Source organism: Lutra lutra, chromosome 5 (genome assembly GCF_902655055.1).
Source record: "Lutra lutra chromosome 5, mLutLut1.2, whole genome shotgun sequence".
Classification (NCBI taxonomy): Eukaryota; Metazoa; Chordata; class Mammalia; order Carnivora; family Mustelidae; genus Lutra; species Lutra lutra.
The window spans coordinates 88,282,039-88,299,209 of record NC_062282.1 but is presented as its reverse complement, the minus strand read 5'-3'; the positions used below and the strand labels follow the sequence as shown (position 1 = coordinate 88,299,209).

At 40.1% G+C, this 17,171-nt stretch overlaps 1 protein-coding gene across 1 annotated transcript; it reads left to right on the top strand.

The window, feature by feature from the left end:
* Positions 1-13,061: 13,061 nt before the first annotated feature.
* On the top strand, positions 13,062-14,192 carry ACTBL2 (actin beta like 2). Its single transcript, XM_047731178.1, has one exon. The coding sequence runs from the start codon at positions 13,062-13,064 to the stop codon at positions 14,190-14,192; it is 1,131 nt and encodes a 376-aa protein (XP_047587134.1).
* The last annotated feature ends 2,979 nt before the right edge of the window (positions 14,193-17,171 follow it).

Sequence of the window (17,171 nt, the reverse complement as noted above, 5' to 3'; positions counted from 1 at the left end):
AACTTGCCTTGTCCCACTGAATACATGGAAGAGACACTGTCATTTCCAAGGCTAGGCCTCAAGAGTCCTTGCATGTTTCCACTCATTCTTGGAACTCTGCCCAGCTCAAGTAAAAGGCCTGGGCTTAGCCTGCTGAAAAATAAAAGACCATCTGGACCACAAATGAGTTAGCCCAGCTTTCCTAGCTGAAGCCCCAGAGATATGGGGCAGGAGTAGGAAGGACATCTTTGATATATCTGCTCTCAATCCATATTTGTAGCCAACTTTCCTGTTTCTAACCCCAATGTGCCCCCAGTTTTAGAAGGACCAGGGGTCTCAGATTACTGAGCCTTTCTGGGACTCTGCAGTAAGGCATTATTGCTTCTGGGCCTCCCATACTCCCAGCTGAGGTTTCTGTTTCCTCAAATCAGCTTAGTTACTACTCATTCACATTTTTCCAGCTTTCAAAATGTTATTGCTCTGATGTCCTCTCCTGCTCTCTTTGTCCTTGTTTTTAGTGAATTTTTATTTCCTTACTGCAAAGTTTAGTAGTGTTTGGAGAGAAAGTGTAGACAAACACATATGTTTAATCTGCCAGAATTAGCAAGATGTCTCCTCACTTCATTTTATAGATGAGGAAACAAGTCACAGCAGCTAAGTGGCTTGCCCACCACCACCTGTGAGGTTAGTGAAAAATCTGAAACCATCCAAAGCCCTGGGAGCAGTCTAGTGTTCTCTCCTCTTTTCCCTGCTACCTCCGTGATTAAGTCAGGAAGCTCATCAACAGGACTAAATGTAAATGTTACCCCTATTTGAAATGACTGCAGGTTTCTTGTGTATATCACACAAGATTCTGCAATGCCATGGTTATGTTCTAGCCTTGACAAATACTACAACAAGCCAATTCAATAAACAATATGAAGAATACAATAGAAGTGTACTTATAAATATATAAATTTTCATATAAATATGTGATCTCTGCTGATGTCCAAACCATCATTCCCACAGAATTATGAATTTTAGTATTCTTATAAATTATGTGTAAATTCTTAGACACAAATTGGAAAAAGTGTTTTACATTCTAACTACATAAACAAAAGTCTGTGCTTTTGAAACAAAATTGCATGGTATATAAAGTGGCCTTGCTGGACAAGTAAATGACTCTGGAGCCAATAAGAAGAGGCTAGAACTTGGTGTTTCAAAACAATCCCAACAACATATTCTGACATCTGTTGGCCCACAGATCAGTTATAGGTATCTAGTTTCTGCCAATAATTATTATTGATTATGCAAAAGAACATGGTTCAGACATTGGGGTCACTTATGCGAAACCCACATGGGCTGCCATAATCCTCCCTCCAGACTTCAAGGGGCCATGCTCAACTCTGCCACACCACTCCAGTGGGCATCAAGCCAACATGGGGTCAGGACCTCTTGTGCATCCGAACCCCAAGAATAAGAAAACCCTACATGGATAAGACACTCTTGCCTTATTTTTTCCATGCTTATACACTGTCAGAATCAATGAGTCTTGAAAGACAGTTTAATTTCCATCTTTACGCAGAGTGTACCACTCTTGAAACCTAGGATGACCAACCCTTGACTAGCTTATCGAATTTAAACCACGCTATATTGGCTTCAGGGTCTTTCACCAATTGTGACCTTCTTTTAAACATCCTTAACATTCCTTTCCTTAGTGCTAAACATAGACTCCTGCCCCATACACAGAGTTCGTTCAGTTCCCATTAGGATCCTTGCCAGGAATGTTCTGCTGCCTGCTCTTCACCCTCCTTCACAGCAAGGAGACACAAGTGACCAGAGCTGAGGAGGCATCCTGGAGAGTTACAGGGAATGCAATTATTGTTGCAAATATTCATTGAATTTCTGCTTTTATCACACAGCCTGTGAAATGCTTTATAGGCATCATTTCATGACAACTCCAGACAACTTTATGAGGTAGATACAATTATCTGCAGCTCAGGTAGGAGGAATCTTTTGGACATTCTGAAATGCCCCAAGTTACAGACCTAACAAGTGGGGGAACAAGCCAAGCTCTGTCAAATTCTAGAACTGGGTTCTTAGCCACTATATTTTGGTAGTTATTGTAGAACAGAGTGAGGCCGAGAGGGTTAGATTTTATGTGATAGCAAATCTGGAGCCTAGGAGACTTCAGGAGACATGATTTCAGGGTTTGCTGACAGTAGGCTTCAGAAGGGTTTAGAGTTAGAAGTGGTGGTCAGCAAAGTTCTCTGGAACTTAGCTGACCATTAGTGACCAAGGCCTGAACTTGGATTTCTCACAGCACATTAAACACTCATGCCTACGAAGAACACCAGTGGAGAAGGGTAGGAGCAGGGCTACAGGACTGTGGGGGCCAAGAGGGAATGGAGAACTCACACCCTTTCCAAGAGAAAGAGATTCTACTCAGCTGCAGTTTGGGAATGAGATGCATCATTGCTTGATCTTCCAATTTTTTAAGCAAATAGGGGCAGAAACGAGAAAATGGAAGTTATCTCAAAAAATATTCAATAGAATTTGATATCACACCACACTGTATATTTTTTAAAAAGAATAAAATGGTTAGGTCAAAAAATAACAAATTAGAAAATAGAGTGATTTTGAAAATGTTGAGGCCACTGATATAAACAGAACACTTTAGAGAAGCTGGTAAATTTAGTATTGGATCTATTAGGTTAGAACTTATACAGGTAACGTGTGGGAATGTTAGCATAGCCCGATCAATCAAGTATTTTTTTTAAGTAAACACTGGAAGTATAGGTCAATAATCAATGATTAAACAACTAAAGTTGCAAGACCCTGTTATAGGCACTATTAGAGATAAAATGGGAACATGATCTAGAGAGTGTAGAAAGGGAGACAACCATGTACAAAAATAAGACAAAACAGAAAAGAATAAAAACTACAATAGAAATATGAGCTAAGTGCTATGGCACTTGAGAGATGCAAGAGATTAATTCCTCCTGAGGAAACCTGGGAGCATCTGGGAGGAACAACGTAGCACAGAGAAGATGGGGAGGACATTCCCAGTGGAGTAAGCAATGTCAGCAGGTCCAAGGAACAGGAATAGCAATTAGTCCAGGAGACTGAAGCATAAAGTTCATGGATGGAGGGAGGAGAGGATGGTAAATATCAGGCTAGGGAACTAGGTCGGAGCCAGATAATAGAGGGCCTTAAAGTCTATATTAAGTAGTATGGACTTTGTTCTATAACGAATCAGAGAGTCCTCAAAAGTTTTAGAGCAAGGAGTGACAAGCTCATATGTGAGTCATACACTAATCTTTTATTTCTGTAAATGAATGTCTGATTTGCATAAAATGAATGAAGTTCTGCTTTATATCTCTCCCCTGTCATTCTACTTACTTTAGCAAGTCTTGACCTTGGGATAATGTTCCTGAATTCTATTGCATTTTTTATGTTCTATACAGTACTTCTAATTAACCTTTTTTCTAAACAAAAGTCTTATTTTCTTCTTTCTTTTTTGGTGAGAACTAGAAATATCAGTTTTAACCAAGGATTTCAACAAAAGAGTTCTTCCTCTTTTGTTTTAATCTCAAAGTCTGATATTCCACTAATTTGACCTAGATTCCATCCGTAGCTTCATGTAACAAAAGGAAGCCTTGCTCTGAATGCTTCAACCAATGCTTTTCTTTGGCAAATTCTTTTAGTACCTTTGAGTGTCATTTTTCAAAGAACCCATAGTTTCAGAGCAAAGTGATCTGAAGAAGTCAAAATGCATCCATTTCCCTCAAACAGGTAGGCTTCCTACTGTAAGGAAAAAGAAAAAAAATGCCCAGAATGTGATAATGTCATTTAGAAACTCAATTCGATCTCTTCAACCTATCCAACCAGAACAAAAGAAAATTCCAGGAGCCAGACCTTTGAATTTTTCCTTCAAGGCGGCAACAAAGATACTTTCCCAGAAAACAGTTGTAATTCATTATATTCTCAGCAATATTTTTCTATTAGCTAAAATCCTCCCTTCTATAAAGTAAACCCATTCCACCATATTCTATCATTAATAAAACAAGGAAAAACAGAACATTTCTACCTGCCCTACCATCTTTTAACTGGGTTCCTTTAAAGTTAAGTGTGACATTTAGACATTTGTCATATAGCTAAGAAACTCAGCCACCTACCATTTTCCCTCTCTTGCAGATACCAAACCATCCCTCAAACAAGAAGGGGCCATACAACACATTTCCACTTGTCCTTTTCCCCATTCCACCCCAACCTCACTCCCCACAAAATTCATGTTGCTCTTTAGTTTGTCACAATGCATTAAACTCACAAGCCTACAAGAAGCATGAGTGGAGTAGGGTGGGACAGTGCTACAGGACTGTGGGGGCAAGAGGAATGGAGAAATCATATCCCTTCCCAGGCTGGGAGCTAGTATTCAGCTGTAGTTTGGGAATGAGATCCAATATTGTTTGAACTTCCTATTTTTTTAAGAGAAGTAGGAATTCCAAAATCTACTTATTTTATAACTATTCAACACTAAAAATTCAAAAGCATTTGTAGAACACTGCATGGACCAAGGTAATGCCTGGGGCTCTAGTTTACAGGCTATGTACTACCTCAAGGTCTAGACGCAGTGAATAATCCAGAATCTACACCAAGTTGTAGTGCCATCTTTCCTGTAGCTTCTTCCACGTCATTTTTCCTATACTTGATGACTTGATAACTGAAGGAAGAGAAACCATCAATGGACAGATTTCATGTTCTGATATTCCACTGTACTTGTTTTTATCTAGGTATCCTACCTTCTATATGAGATCTGCTCCCCTCCTCTCCTAAACCCCAGCCCAAAAAGTCAGCCTGCCCATTCATCCTTTTTCTGGACCAGAGATAAATATGCAGCTCTGCTGTCAGCAAAGGGAAAACTAAGAAAACTCTCAGGAGGCCCTGCTAGTCCCAGATGCTAGAAATAATTTCCTAGGTATGTCTCCTGAGATCTCCGGAAAGAGTGTTTCCCTTGGCTTAAAAAAGAGAAAACTATGTTGAGTCATAGCCTCCCAGTCAACATGTTCTCCCCTGGAGTGAATTATGCAGCTTCCCAACCTGAATGAGCCTTTTCACCCCACATCACCCATCTTCCAGGTACTCTGTCCAGCACAGCACATTTCCATAGCAGCAAGCAGTCTTGCAGAGAAGAGAGTCTACTTGTAGTATAGTATTTGACCATCCACAATCCCACTGTGTAGTTTTAACTAGACAAGGGCTTGTAGATGATCTTAATAAAAATGTGCAAGAAATTAGATATAATACTTGAGTAGTCAAAAAACAAGTTCACCAGAATGAAGAATAAACACCAAGCACAAGTCAATGACTGCAAGGCATTTTTCATGTTTGGTTTCTTATGTTTTTATGAAAGACTGGACTCATTAAATTAGCCTTGTGGACCTGTGATCTCTCCAGCTCCAGATCACACTTGCATTCATAGTTGTTCCCTATCTATAAGATCTTCCCATTGAGGCCTGGCAGGTCCTTCCCATCCAATCAATAATCTCAGCATCCAGTGAATTAACCTTCACTCTAACTCACATTCTCTAAGGTGCTCTGACCACGAAGGCCTTTGTTTAGGTCTAACATTTCACTATTCTCAACTTTTGTCACCTTTACCTCTATATCCTGTACTTCCTGTCTATCTTGGTTGGCTTCTGCTCTCGGCCTGCTTCAGGGACTATTGGGGAATATACACATTAAACCCTGTGTTTACAAGGCTCGCCATGCTTCCTAAACTAGAGTCCTCACCATACTATCTACTGTTCATGCTTGGCATGTCATGCTCAAATCTGCATATTTAGGGACGATGCCCTTGGGGTCTGAAAACTGTTACTTGAAAGGCTCCATTTCCCATATGGCTGCAATCCAAAGGATGCATTTGCCTTCTTGATTTAGTTTTTGCTTTTTTGGCCCACTACCCATACTATTCCCTCCTGAAATCACTCTCACACTATTTTTTTACTTTAAATAATAGAAATTTGCCTCTTTATTTGTAAATGTCTATCATTCTCATCCAAACATGAACTCACCATTCCTTTTTTTTTCATTTAGAGAGTATGATGTCCTAATATTCCTATTATTAATACACAAGAACCTGATAAATTTCTCAAGAATTTTATTCCATTTTCTTCTTTTTTTTTTTTAAAGACTTTATTTATTTATTTGACAGAGAGAGATCACAAGCAGGCAGAGAGGCAGGCAGAGAGAGAGGAGGAAGCAGGCTCCCTGCCGAGCAGAGAGCCCGACGCGGGGCTCGATCCCAGGACCCTGAGATCACGACCTGAGCCGAAGGCAGTGGCTTAACCCACTGAGCCACCCAGGCGCCCCCATTTTCTTCTTTTGACTTCAATATTCAGCCTGGTCTCCACTCTAAGATGGTGTTTGGACACCATCTTAAGATGATGTTTCCCGAAAGGGAGGACAAAGACTTCACAAACACAATCCCAGCTGGCTTCCTCTCTCACAGGAGGCCAGCCAGATGCCCTGTACCATTTCCTGTAGCCCATCATCAGACAGAGCCCAAGCTCTAGAACTCACCTGCTTGGGTTCAAATCCTGACACGGCCACTATCACTGTGTATCTTTGGTTGGTTTATTCGTTAAGCTTCAGTTTAATCTTTCCAAGATGGGGAATGATAATCCTAGGTGCTTTTGTAAGGATTATCATGGGGATTAAAGAACTGATGTGTGTGGGGTGACTGGGTGGCTCAGTGGGTTAAAGACTCTGCCTTCAGCTCAGGTCATGATCCCAGGATCCTGGGCTCTCTGCCCAGCAGGGAGCCTGCTTCCTCCTCTCTCTCTGCCTGCCTCCCTGCCTACTTGTGATCTCTGCCAAATAAATAAAATCTTTAAAAAAAAAAAAAAAAGAAGAAGAAGAACTGATGTGTGCAGTTAGAACATTCAGCACCGAGACTGGCACACATTAAGTCATCAGCAATCATAGCTTCTTGTTGTTGTTGTTGTTGTTGTTGTCATTGCTATTTCTAGGAGGGGGAGGGGCAGAGAGAGAGTCCCAAGCAGGCTCCGTGCCTAGCCGGGAGCCTGACACAGGCCGATCTCATAGCTCTGAGATCATGACCTGAGCCGAAACCAAGAGCTAGATGCTCAGCTGACTGAGCCCCCCAAGTACCCCAGTAATCACAGTTTTTATTGCTACTCTCTCCAGCTTTCAGGGTCAGAAAACAGCCTGGAGCTTATCTCAGTCTTAGATGATATGTGCTTCACATCAGCAGTGGCTGAGCTACTGTGAATACTGATGCTTCCAACTGCATGACCTCCCTCCTCTGCTTTTTCTCCTCTTTCCTTGAAGTCAAGACATCTTAAGAGGTTCATCCACAACACACAGGAATCCATCCCTCCTCTAACAACTTTTTCACACATCAATCAAACTAGCCAAAAATTGACCTATGGCATATTTTAAAAGTTAAGATTTAGGAAGTACTGCTGTAAAATCCAAATCTATCAAACCAGTGTCCTTTAAACATCAGTGGGGAGCCCTTTCACCCTGGGGAGTAGAATTTGGTCTTGTTCACAGAAAGTAGGCTAGTACAGGTTGGGGGCTGAGGAGCTGTGGTCAGCTATACCATAAAAACAATTCCTGCATTCAGATTATCCTCCCAAGTACACTCTGGAACTGGCCCATATGTCCCTCACCAAAGCTACTTCTTTCTCCTTCATGCCCACACTTGCCTTTAAAAAGTCAGGTTTTATTTGGGGGAGAGACTGTTAAATTTTTTTCATTTTTTTATATCTTTATGAAGTCCTATTTATTAAAACAAAAAGCAAATAACTACTACTACTATTAACTAATAGTAATAACTAATAACTATTATTGGTGGACTTATTTTAAGAGATTATTGAAACTCTATGTTGGAGTAAACATTTATAGTTTCTAAGATATGATTAGGTCATTTCATCAATATGAAACATAAAGAAAATCATATTTAACCATAAAAAATGAATTTTTTAACTTGTAAACATGGTCAGCTATGCCTATTAAGGAATAGAGTGTGTAATTTAAAAATCTTATGACCTGGGGTGCCTGGGTGGCTCGGTGGGTTAAAGCCTCTGCCTTCGCCTCAGGTCATGATCCCAGGGTTCTGAGATCAAGCTCCGCATCAGGCTCTCTGCTCGGCAGGAGCCTACTTCTCCCTGTCCCTCTGCCTGCCTCTCTGCCTACTTGTGATCTCTGTCTGTCAAATAAATAAATAAAATCTTTAAAAAAAAATATCTTCCAACCTACCCACCCACATATTTGTTTATTAAACAAGTGTCAAATCTCCACTAAGAACAGAGCTCAGATGAAGGAGATTCTCAGAGCAATCTACACCATGGGAGAGGTAGATATGTGTGCAAAAGCTACAAAGAATGAAAAAGAGTGTGGGGCACAAGGAGAGAATGAAATAAAAACCAACAAAGAAAGCAGCTGATCTCAATGTTCTAAACTGGATCCCCAGGGTGGTGGCAGAAAGGGGCCTTATTAACATTCTCAGTCTCAGCAGTATGGTTAAGAGATGAGAGTCTGGGGACAGGAGATAATCACTAAGGCATGGCCTCTATAGGCACATGTGTGAGGAGTCCCTAGTCATATCCGCTGTGCCCATAGGGGAAGTTCCATCCGATTCTAGAGTTCTCCTCCCTTCCTCATGCCTGTTAAGATTCAGACTCCCATTCCCAAGCCATGCTAACCCTTGTGGAGATACCTAGTTCCAAATACTTTCTGGATTTTCTGATTTTATTCAAGTTGGCGGTGCTCATGCTGCAACGTACCCCCCACTGGCCACTGGCAACCTCCTGCCCGTCCTCTGAGACTCAACACAGGGGTCCTCTTCCCCCTCCTCCAGACCCCAGGTGCAAGGGCTCCACCCTTCGCCTTTATACACTCTGTGCTCCTTTTCTGTATACATCAACCACATTGTGCCCTATTACCTGTGAATGGCATTCCACACATTAAACAGCTGGGCAGCACAGGCAGTACCCATCAGAACCCAAGCTGGCTGCTCTACATCCATGCACAGCGACCAAGGTTAGCTTGCTCCAATACGGCTTTCACACACAAGATACTGAACTCTATAAAAATAAGGGCAAGCTTTTATTCACCAATATATCGCCAGGGCCCAGCAGGTTTAGTAAGGGCTTGTGGATTGACTAAGCCTAAGATTACTTGGAAAGGAAAGATCATGAGAAGCTTGTGATGAGGATTAGAGTACAGCTTCAAACCACCTCAGTTTGTTATCCTTACATACAACGCTCATGCCCATGCCTTACTCAGGGTTTGTACAGCTGTGTCATAGTCAGACTAGGCAAAAGTGAAAGAAAATGATATGCTAGCCTTCCAAAAGTTCATCATAAAGGCCCCCATAGGTTTTAGATGTAGGTAACTAGCTAAGCATCCGTAAATTCCAGTCAGTTAGAAAACTTACTACCTTTGGGAACAGTATCCCAGAGCCCAGTATTTGTAAAGCCATCTCCTCTATCTCACTCATACGAATTCTTACTACTTTTCATATTTTTAAGTAGTCCAACAGATGGTATTTTTAGTTGACTGCTGAATTATAATATATCCCTTTCGTATGACTGGGGGTTAAGTTTAAGAACCTAAGCTTATTTTAAGAATACATAATTGATGAAAAATTCTTCTGGTACACCAAAATTACAACAGAGGTTAGAAGGTCTTCTAGCAAATCACACATCAGCTTCATTCTCAAGACATCAATTATGTTGTGTGATCTCATTACCAAACTACTCTCAGCTCAAAGGCAATTATAAGGGGAGTACTATAGTAAATCCAGAATCTAAAGGCTGCACTTGGTGCCTTATGGACTTCTCTGCTGAAATGGCTTTGTTCTGTATTCCGGATCAGAGAGTCATACATGGTGACTGGTACTAAATGCAATGTGTTTTCTTTTCAGTTTTGTACAATGTGTGTGCAGTTTGCTACGGCTCTAAAAAACAAAAACAGACATTTCCAGATGTTTCATCCTATAGCCATAAAACATTATTTTAATCAAAACCTTGCTTGGGGCTCCTAGGTGGCTCAGTGGGTTAAGCCTCTGCCTTCAGCTCAGGTCATGATCTCAGGGCCCTGGGATCAAGCCCCACATCGCATCAGGCTCTCTGCTCAGTGGGGAGCCTGCCTCCCCCACTCTCTCTGCCTGCCTCTCTGCCTGCTTATGATTTCTGTCAAATAAATAAATAAAATCTTAAAAGAAAAAAAAAACAACCCTGCTTGTGTTACATGAAAAGGAAGGACACAAAACCATCCAGTGTGAAGATTTGAGGGTGTGTTCTTTAATTTTGTTGAAGGAGAATTGATTTTGCAGTTACAGAAAAAAATAAGGGATAGAACAATCCTGGTCAGAAAAAAAGCAAAACTATGCATTTTGTAGTGAAACACATTCTACCATAATGGACTATCAGCAGGAAGGTTCCGAAGGCACATTATAGGAAAAGGACTGGGAAAACACAGAGAAAAGTAATTCCAAAATTCTTTATCATGCTGTGCTCAAAGATGAGGACTAGACACTTACAGCCTGGTGTTACCATGATTATCTAAAAGGTTCATGGGCAAAGACATCAGCCAGCTAGTTCTCATGGACTTAAATTAGAAGGTACATTGTCAAGTACTACAGAGCTGCTGCTACTTCTTACAAAATGACAATTAATTAATTAATTAACCCAGACAAAGGTGATTTTGGAGAACTCAGATGTGGGCATGATAAACTGCTTCACTTTAGAAGAGCTGACAGGTAGATTATATCCTATTTACATAGCACAATGGAATCAAAATAATGAACTTTCATAATCGTTGTTTCTCTGTAACATATTACTAACTTCTACATTATATCATGGAACACATTTTACTAAATAGTCTATATTTTTATTTTTTTTTTTTTTTTTTTTTTTTTTTTTTAAAGATTTTATTTATTTATTTGTCAGAGAGAGAGAGGGAGAGAGAGCAAGCACAGGCAGACAGAATGGCAGGCAGAGGCAGAGGGAGAAGCAGGCTCCCCAATGAGTAAGGAGCCCGATGCGGGACTCGATCCCAAGACGCCGGGATCATGACCTGAGCCGAAGGCAGCTGCTTAACCAACTGAGCCACCCAGGCGTCCCAATAGTCTATATTTTTATATTGAAAATAAAATCCAAACAAACTATTAATAGGAAATGATCAGGGGTGTCTGTGTGGCTCAGTAGGCTGAGGCCTCTGCCTTCGGCTCGGGTTATGATCCCGGGATCCTGGGATCGAGCCTCACATCAGGCTCTCTGCTCGCCGGGGAGCCTGCTTCCCCTCCCCTCTCTCTCTGCCTGCCTCTCTGCCTACTTATGATCTTTGTCTGTCAAATAAATAAATAAAATCTTTCTTAAAAAAAATAGGAAATGATCAGGGTGTAAATACTGTATATCCTAAAATTGAAGGAAAGTATTAATATTTTTCATAACCATAGAGAGGCATGATGTTATAATACATTCCTTGAATCTTGAAGACCAAAATGTTTTAAAGATCAGCTCAAATACATCATTTCAAAATTTATCATATCACTTAATTATATTCATTGTTATACAACTAGAGTTATTACAAATAAATGAAATTCCTATAATCAGCATTTTACCTAATAAATCATGAAGCACAGTTAGTCATTGAGCCTCTATGCAGTCAACATGGACCCAATAACCCAAGTTACTGAAAAAATGTCTGGGCATAGTAAGTGCTTAATATGATTTGGTTGTTAGGAAATTATAACAAGAAAGAAAATCTGGGGGCACCTGGGTGGCTCAGTGGGTTAAAGCCTCTGCCTTCCGCTCAGGTCGTGATCTCAGGGTCCTGGGATCAAGCCCTGCATCAGGCTCTCTACTCAGTGGGGAGCCTGCTTCCCCCTCTCTCTGCCTACTTGTAATCTCTGTCTGTCAAATAAATAAACACAATCTTTTAAAAAAAAAAAAAAAAGAAAGAAAGAAAGAAAATCTGGGGGTGCCTGGGTGGCTCAGACAGTTAAACGTCTGCCCTTCAACTCAGGTTATGATCTCAGGGTCCTGGGATTGAGTCCCACATTGAGCTTCCAGCTCAGCAGGAAGCCTGCTTCTCCCTCTTCCACTCCCCCCTGCTTGTGTTCTCTCTCTCGCTGTGTCTCTCTCTGTCAATAAATAAGTAAAATCTTGAAAGGAAAGAAGGAAGGAAGGAAGGAAGGAAGGAAGGAAGGAAGGAAGGAAGGAAGGAAGGAAAGAAGGAAGGAAGGAAGAAAGGAAGGAAGGAAGGAAGGAAGGAAGGAAGGAAGGAAGAAAGAAGGAAAGAAAATCTGTAGTGGTTTACTTTATTGATCACTTTATTGCTTTTAGTTGATCTCTGATGGATTAGAAGTCTATTAAATATCCCTAAATTTTGCACAACACAAATGCATGGTAAGTACAGCTATCAGGCCACCCTTGGTCATTCATTATTTTCATCCATTAAAATGATTTCAATCATGACAACATCCTGTGGGATTAGGACCTTACTAGGAGAGAAGTGGAGTTTTCAGCATTGGGCTTTTCATCAAAACAATATATTAAGAATAATAAGTAAAGCTAGTGTGGAGAAAATGGACCCAGAGGGTAAAGTGAGGAGGGAGTGGTCCTCCCAGCAGTGTTCCCATACCTCACACTAGTTTTCTTTCATCTTGCTTGGACATCCCCCATTGCAGCAGCATCGTCATGTAGAGACCGAGCCAATGCATGCTGACAACCTGTGTGTGGGTTGTCTAATTACAGTAACCTCAGATTTGACCATTTGGTAGCCAATTTTCTCTTTATAAAGGAAGGCCTACTAATGATTTATATAATCATCATCATCATTATTAATACCTCAAAGGCAGCTCCACCCAGAAATGCTGGGAACTGGTGGGACTGGACATGGGTGGGGCCAGTGTGTACCTTTAAATACCTGTCATCACAGCACTGAATCCCCTCTCTGAAGGCAGCTCTAGTGTTTCAACCTGTTCATTCTCTCTGTTGACCCTGTTATCTGCTATTTACTCTACATTTAACTTCTGTTCACCTGTCTGGAAGATTCCATCCAGCACCATGACTGATGATGAGCTGTCTGCCTTGGTGGTAGATAATGGGTCAGGGATGTGCAAGGCAGGTTTTGGTGGTGACGATGCCCCCCGGGCTGTGTTCCCCTCCATGGTAGGACGTCCCCGGCATCAGGGGGTCATGGTTGGCATGGGACAGAAGGACTGCTACGTGGGAGATGAGGCTCAAAGCAAGAGAGGCATCCTGACTCTTAAGTATCCAATTGAACATGGAGTGGTCACCAACTGGGATGACATGGAGAAGATCTGGCACCACACTTTCTACAATGAACTCCGTGTGGCACCAGATGAGCATCCTATCCTCCTCACCGAGGCTCCTCTCAACCCCAAGATCAACCGGGAAAAGATGACTCAGATCATGTTTGAGGCCTTCAATACACCGGCCATGTATGTGGCTATCCAGGCTGTGCTCTCCCTCTATGCCTCCGGGCGGACCACAGGCATCGTAATGGATTCTGGGGATGGGGTTACTCATACTGTGCCCATCTATGAAGGTTATGCTCTGCCTCATGCCATTCTACGCCTGGATCTGGCTGGCAGAGACCTGACTGACTATCTCATGAAGATTCTGACAGAACGAGGCTACAACTTCACCACCACAGCCGAGCGGGAGATTGTTCGTGATGTCAAAGAGAAGCTGTGCTATGTGGCCCTGGACTTTGAGCAAGAGATGGTCAGTGCTGCTGCATCCTCCTCACTTGAAAGGAGCTATGAGCTTCCTGATGGACAAGTCATCACCATTGGTAATGAACGCTTTCGATGTCCTGAATCCATTTTCCAGCCTTCCTTCCTGGGCATTGAGTCAAGTGGGATCCATGAGACAACTTTCAACTCTATCATGAAGTGCGATGTGGATATTCGCAAGGATCTATATGCCAACATCGTGTTGTCTGGAGGCAGCACCATGTACCCTGGCATTGCTGACCGGATGCAGAAGGAAATCATAACCCTGGCACCTAGCACCATGAAAATCAAGATTATAGCTCCCCCAGAGAGGAAGTATTCCGTTTGGATTGGGGGCTCCATTCTGGCCAGCCTGTCTACATTCCAGCAGATGTGGATCAGTAAGCAGGAATATGATGAGGCTGGTCCTCCCATAGTTCATAGAAAATGTTTCTGAATAGTTTTCCTGCTAATAGGTTTACATTTTTTTTCCTTTTCTAGGTCATAGTGATGGTACTGCTTTTATCTACTTACCATTGAGTCAAGGTAAATACTGTGCTCTTAATAGTGTAGAACCAGTAAATTGATCTCCATTAGAGTACTGTGGGCTCCTGCCCAGCTAACCACATCCTCACCTTTATCAACTTAAGGAGAATTCTGATACCATATTCTATTTTCTTCACCTATAGAATTCAAAGATATGTTGTCCTGCTTTAATGAAAATTAGTGACCAGGAGTAAAATCAGAAGAAACATCCTTTCAGAATGGATAACTAGCATTTCCAAGCTTTAAAAACTAGTTCATGCTTTAAATATTTAACAGTAAACCATCTAACCCTATAAAAATGTGTATGTTAGCAAACATGTCTTATTAGTTAGTATTTTTTGTTTTGTTTTTCTCCTTTGTATAACAGAGATTATGAATTATATGTGTCAATAATATCCATGAATACATAAGTACCCAGGAAATAAAATATTGTATCTTAAAAGACAATGATAAATTGGCTGTCTAAATAGCTAATGGACATTTTTTAACTCCCCAACAGTCACTGTTTCAGTAGCTACATATTTTAATTGTTTCCCTTATTAAATAAGCATAATGAAACAGTCAATATTCCATTAATGTTGTTTATAAATCAACTAAATTTTCAGCTCAGAGTGAAGTTCTGCTTGTGAAACACATATTTTAATGTCTAATTTATTGAATTTCATTCTATTTGTAAAACAGCAAAACTAGAGATAATGCCTAACTTTTAAAATAGAAATATTGGGGTACCTGGGTGGCTCAGTCAGGTGAGCATCCAACTCTTGATTTTGGCTCAGGTCATGAACTCAGTCATGAGGTTGAGTCCCGCAACAAGTCTGCTGGAGAATCTCTCTCTCCATCTCCCTCTGCTCCTCCCGCACTCACACACACGTACCCTCTCTCTCACTTTCTAAATAAATAAAATCTTTAAAATAAATAAGTAAAAAATAGAAATGTAATATCAAATTAATGTCATCATGCTACCGTTTGATAAAGAAAATTTTATTTCCATTTCTTAACGTAACACATATTGAGTAATTTCTGTAGTCCATAATTTGGGTATTTCCCTAATCAAGGATTTCACTATGGGAAAGCATAGTTATAGCTTCTTACTAAATTATAAATTCTAACACCAGCATAGTAATTCCAATTTTATTCTAGGAAGATTAGAATAATTCTGCTTTATTATGCCCAGTAACTAGAAATACTTCTTCATGCAGAGTGTCTCTAAAATACTGACATCTTGGAAAATAGTGTACCTTCCTACAATCTCTAAAAATTTTTAATGAACCCAATGATGATTTTCAACAAATTTTAAGGACCAGTATGTTTATTTCAATCTATTCTGTGATTTCTGATTATCTGAATAACAGAGTTATTTATATCTTTCAGGGTTTTTTTTCTGAAAAATTAAAATATATTTGAGCATTGCTTACTAAGGCATCATCACATTCTCAGGAAAGAATAATTTCTTTTTTTCCTTTTAGTTGGGAAGTTTATACTTGTATTTTAAAAGTCTAAGTTGGAATCTGTAAGAATTTTTTTGCTTATGACAAAACTTTTGAAAGAATTTACTTGTTCCTTATTTCCTTACTCTGACAACAAAATTTTTAAAAATGCTTTTAACCAAAATTAATCTCCAAAGGCACCTTATTTTATAAAACTTGGATTTTCTTTTCTCCTTCAATTAATTTTAAATAAATTAAAATTTCTTCATACTTACATGTCCTGTTATTTCCCCTCAATTCTTCCTAAAGAAATGTAGAACAATCCAGAGTGGATCACTTTTTATATGTGTGACCTATTCATCTGTATGTTATAATTTTGCACCTGGTACTTTTGACCATGTAAACATTAAAAGGCAATTTTAAAAACAAGATGGCTAGTCAGATAGGGTTATAAATCCCTCATAATCTCAATTAAAAAGTTGGGTTTTGGTGGATGAACTAGTCTTCAGGTAATTAGTAGGCAGAGGTAATAACAATATCTATCATAATATTTATACAGTGCAACACTTTACATTTGCAGAGTAGTTTTCACAAACACTCTGACCTACATTCCCAATTACCAGAAAAAACATACCTTAGCACACATAGAAAATTTATGGAACAGGTAAGGTGAACTTCCAAGAGAAAACTATTGAGCCCTGAACCACCAGATGAAAATATGAATTCTATAATGCAAACAAAAATTTAAACCTAGGGTCTTTGGATATTCTCCTGTTTATCAACATTGACTGGCTAATGGATTAATTTAATGAAGCCACATTCCATCTCACAACTTCATATTATAGAGTCAATGCCCTCTATTTAGGTAATAAACTGACTTTTTTTCTACCAGCAGTTCACCAGATGGGACAACATGGAGGTAATCTTCACAAATGAATTTCACACCATTGTGATCCCCACTCTCCCTCCATGAGCCACTCTGAATAGCAGTCTAGGGCCAGAGTTGCACCACAATCCCCACCTCCCGCAAAATAAAATATAAAATAAAATAAAACCATGACTTCTTAGTCATAGACAACATTTTTCTGAAAATATATATGATCCTAAGTCAATATTGACACTACTCTTCCTTAACTTTCAGATGTACTTATTTTCCAGTAGTGGAATAAAGCCATACTAGGATACAGGATGAGCCTTACATTCACAATTCTGAGAATTTACAGAAGGGGCTAGACATGAGTATTACGTGTTTCAGATAATCAAAGAATAATTCTTTGAGTTGAGGTGAGGGCATTACCACATTTATTCACTCATTTTGTAACTATAAATTCAACGTCATATGCCATACTTTACTAGAAACATGTTTCAAGAACCTTGGGCAATTAACAATTCAGTAGTGGGGGGAAAATATGTGCAGTGGAAAATCATATGGTCTCAGGCCGGCTCCTAGTCTAAATTCAGTT

What these genes read in the sequence shown, in the direction of transcription:
- ACTBL2 (XM_047731178.1), top strand. Translation starts at nt 13,062, where the DNA reads ATGACTGATGATGAGCTGTCTGCCTTGGTGGTAGATAATGGGTCAGGG.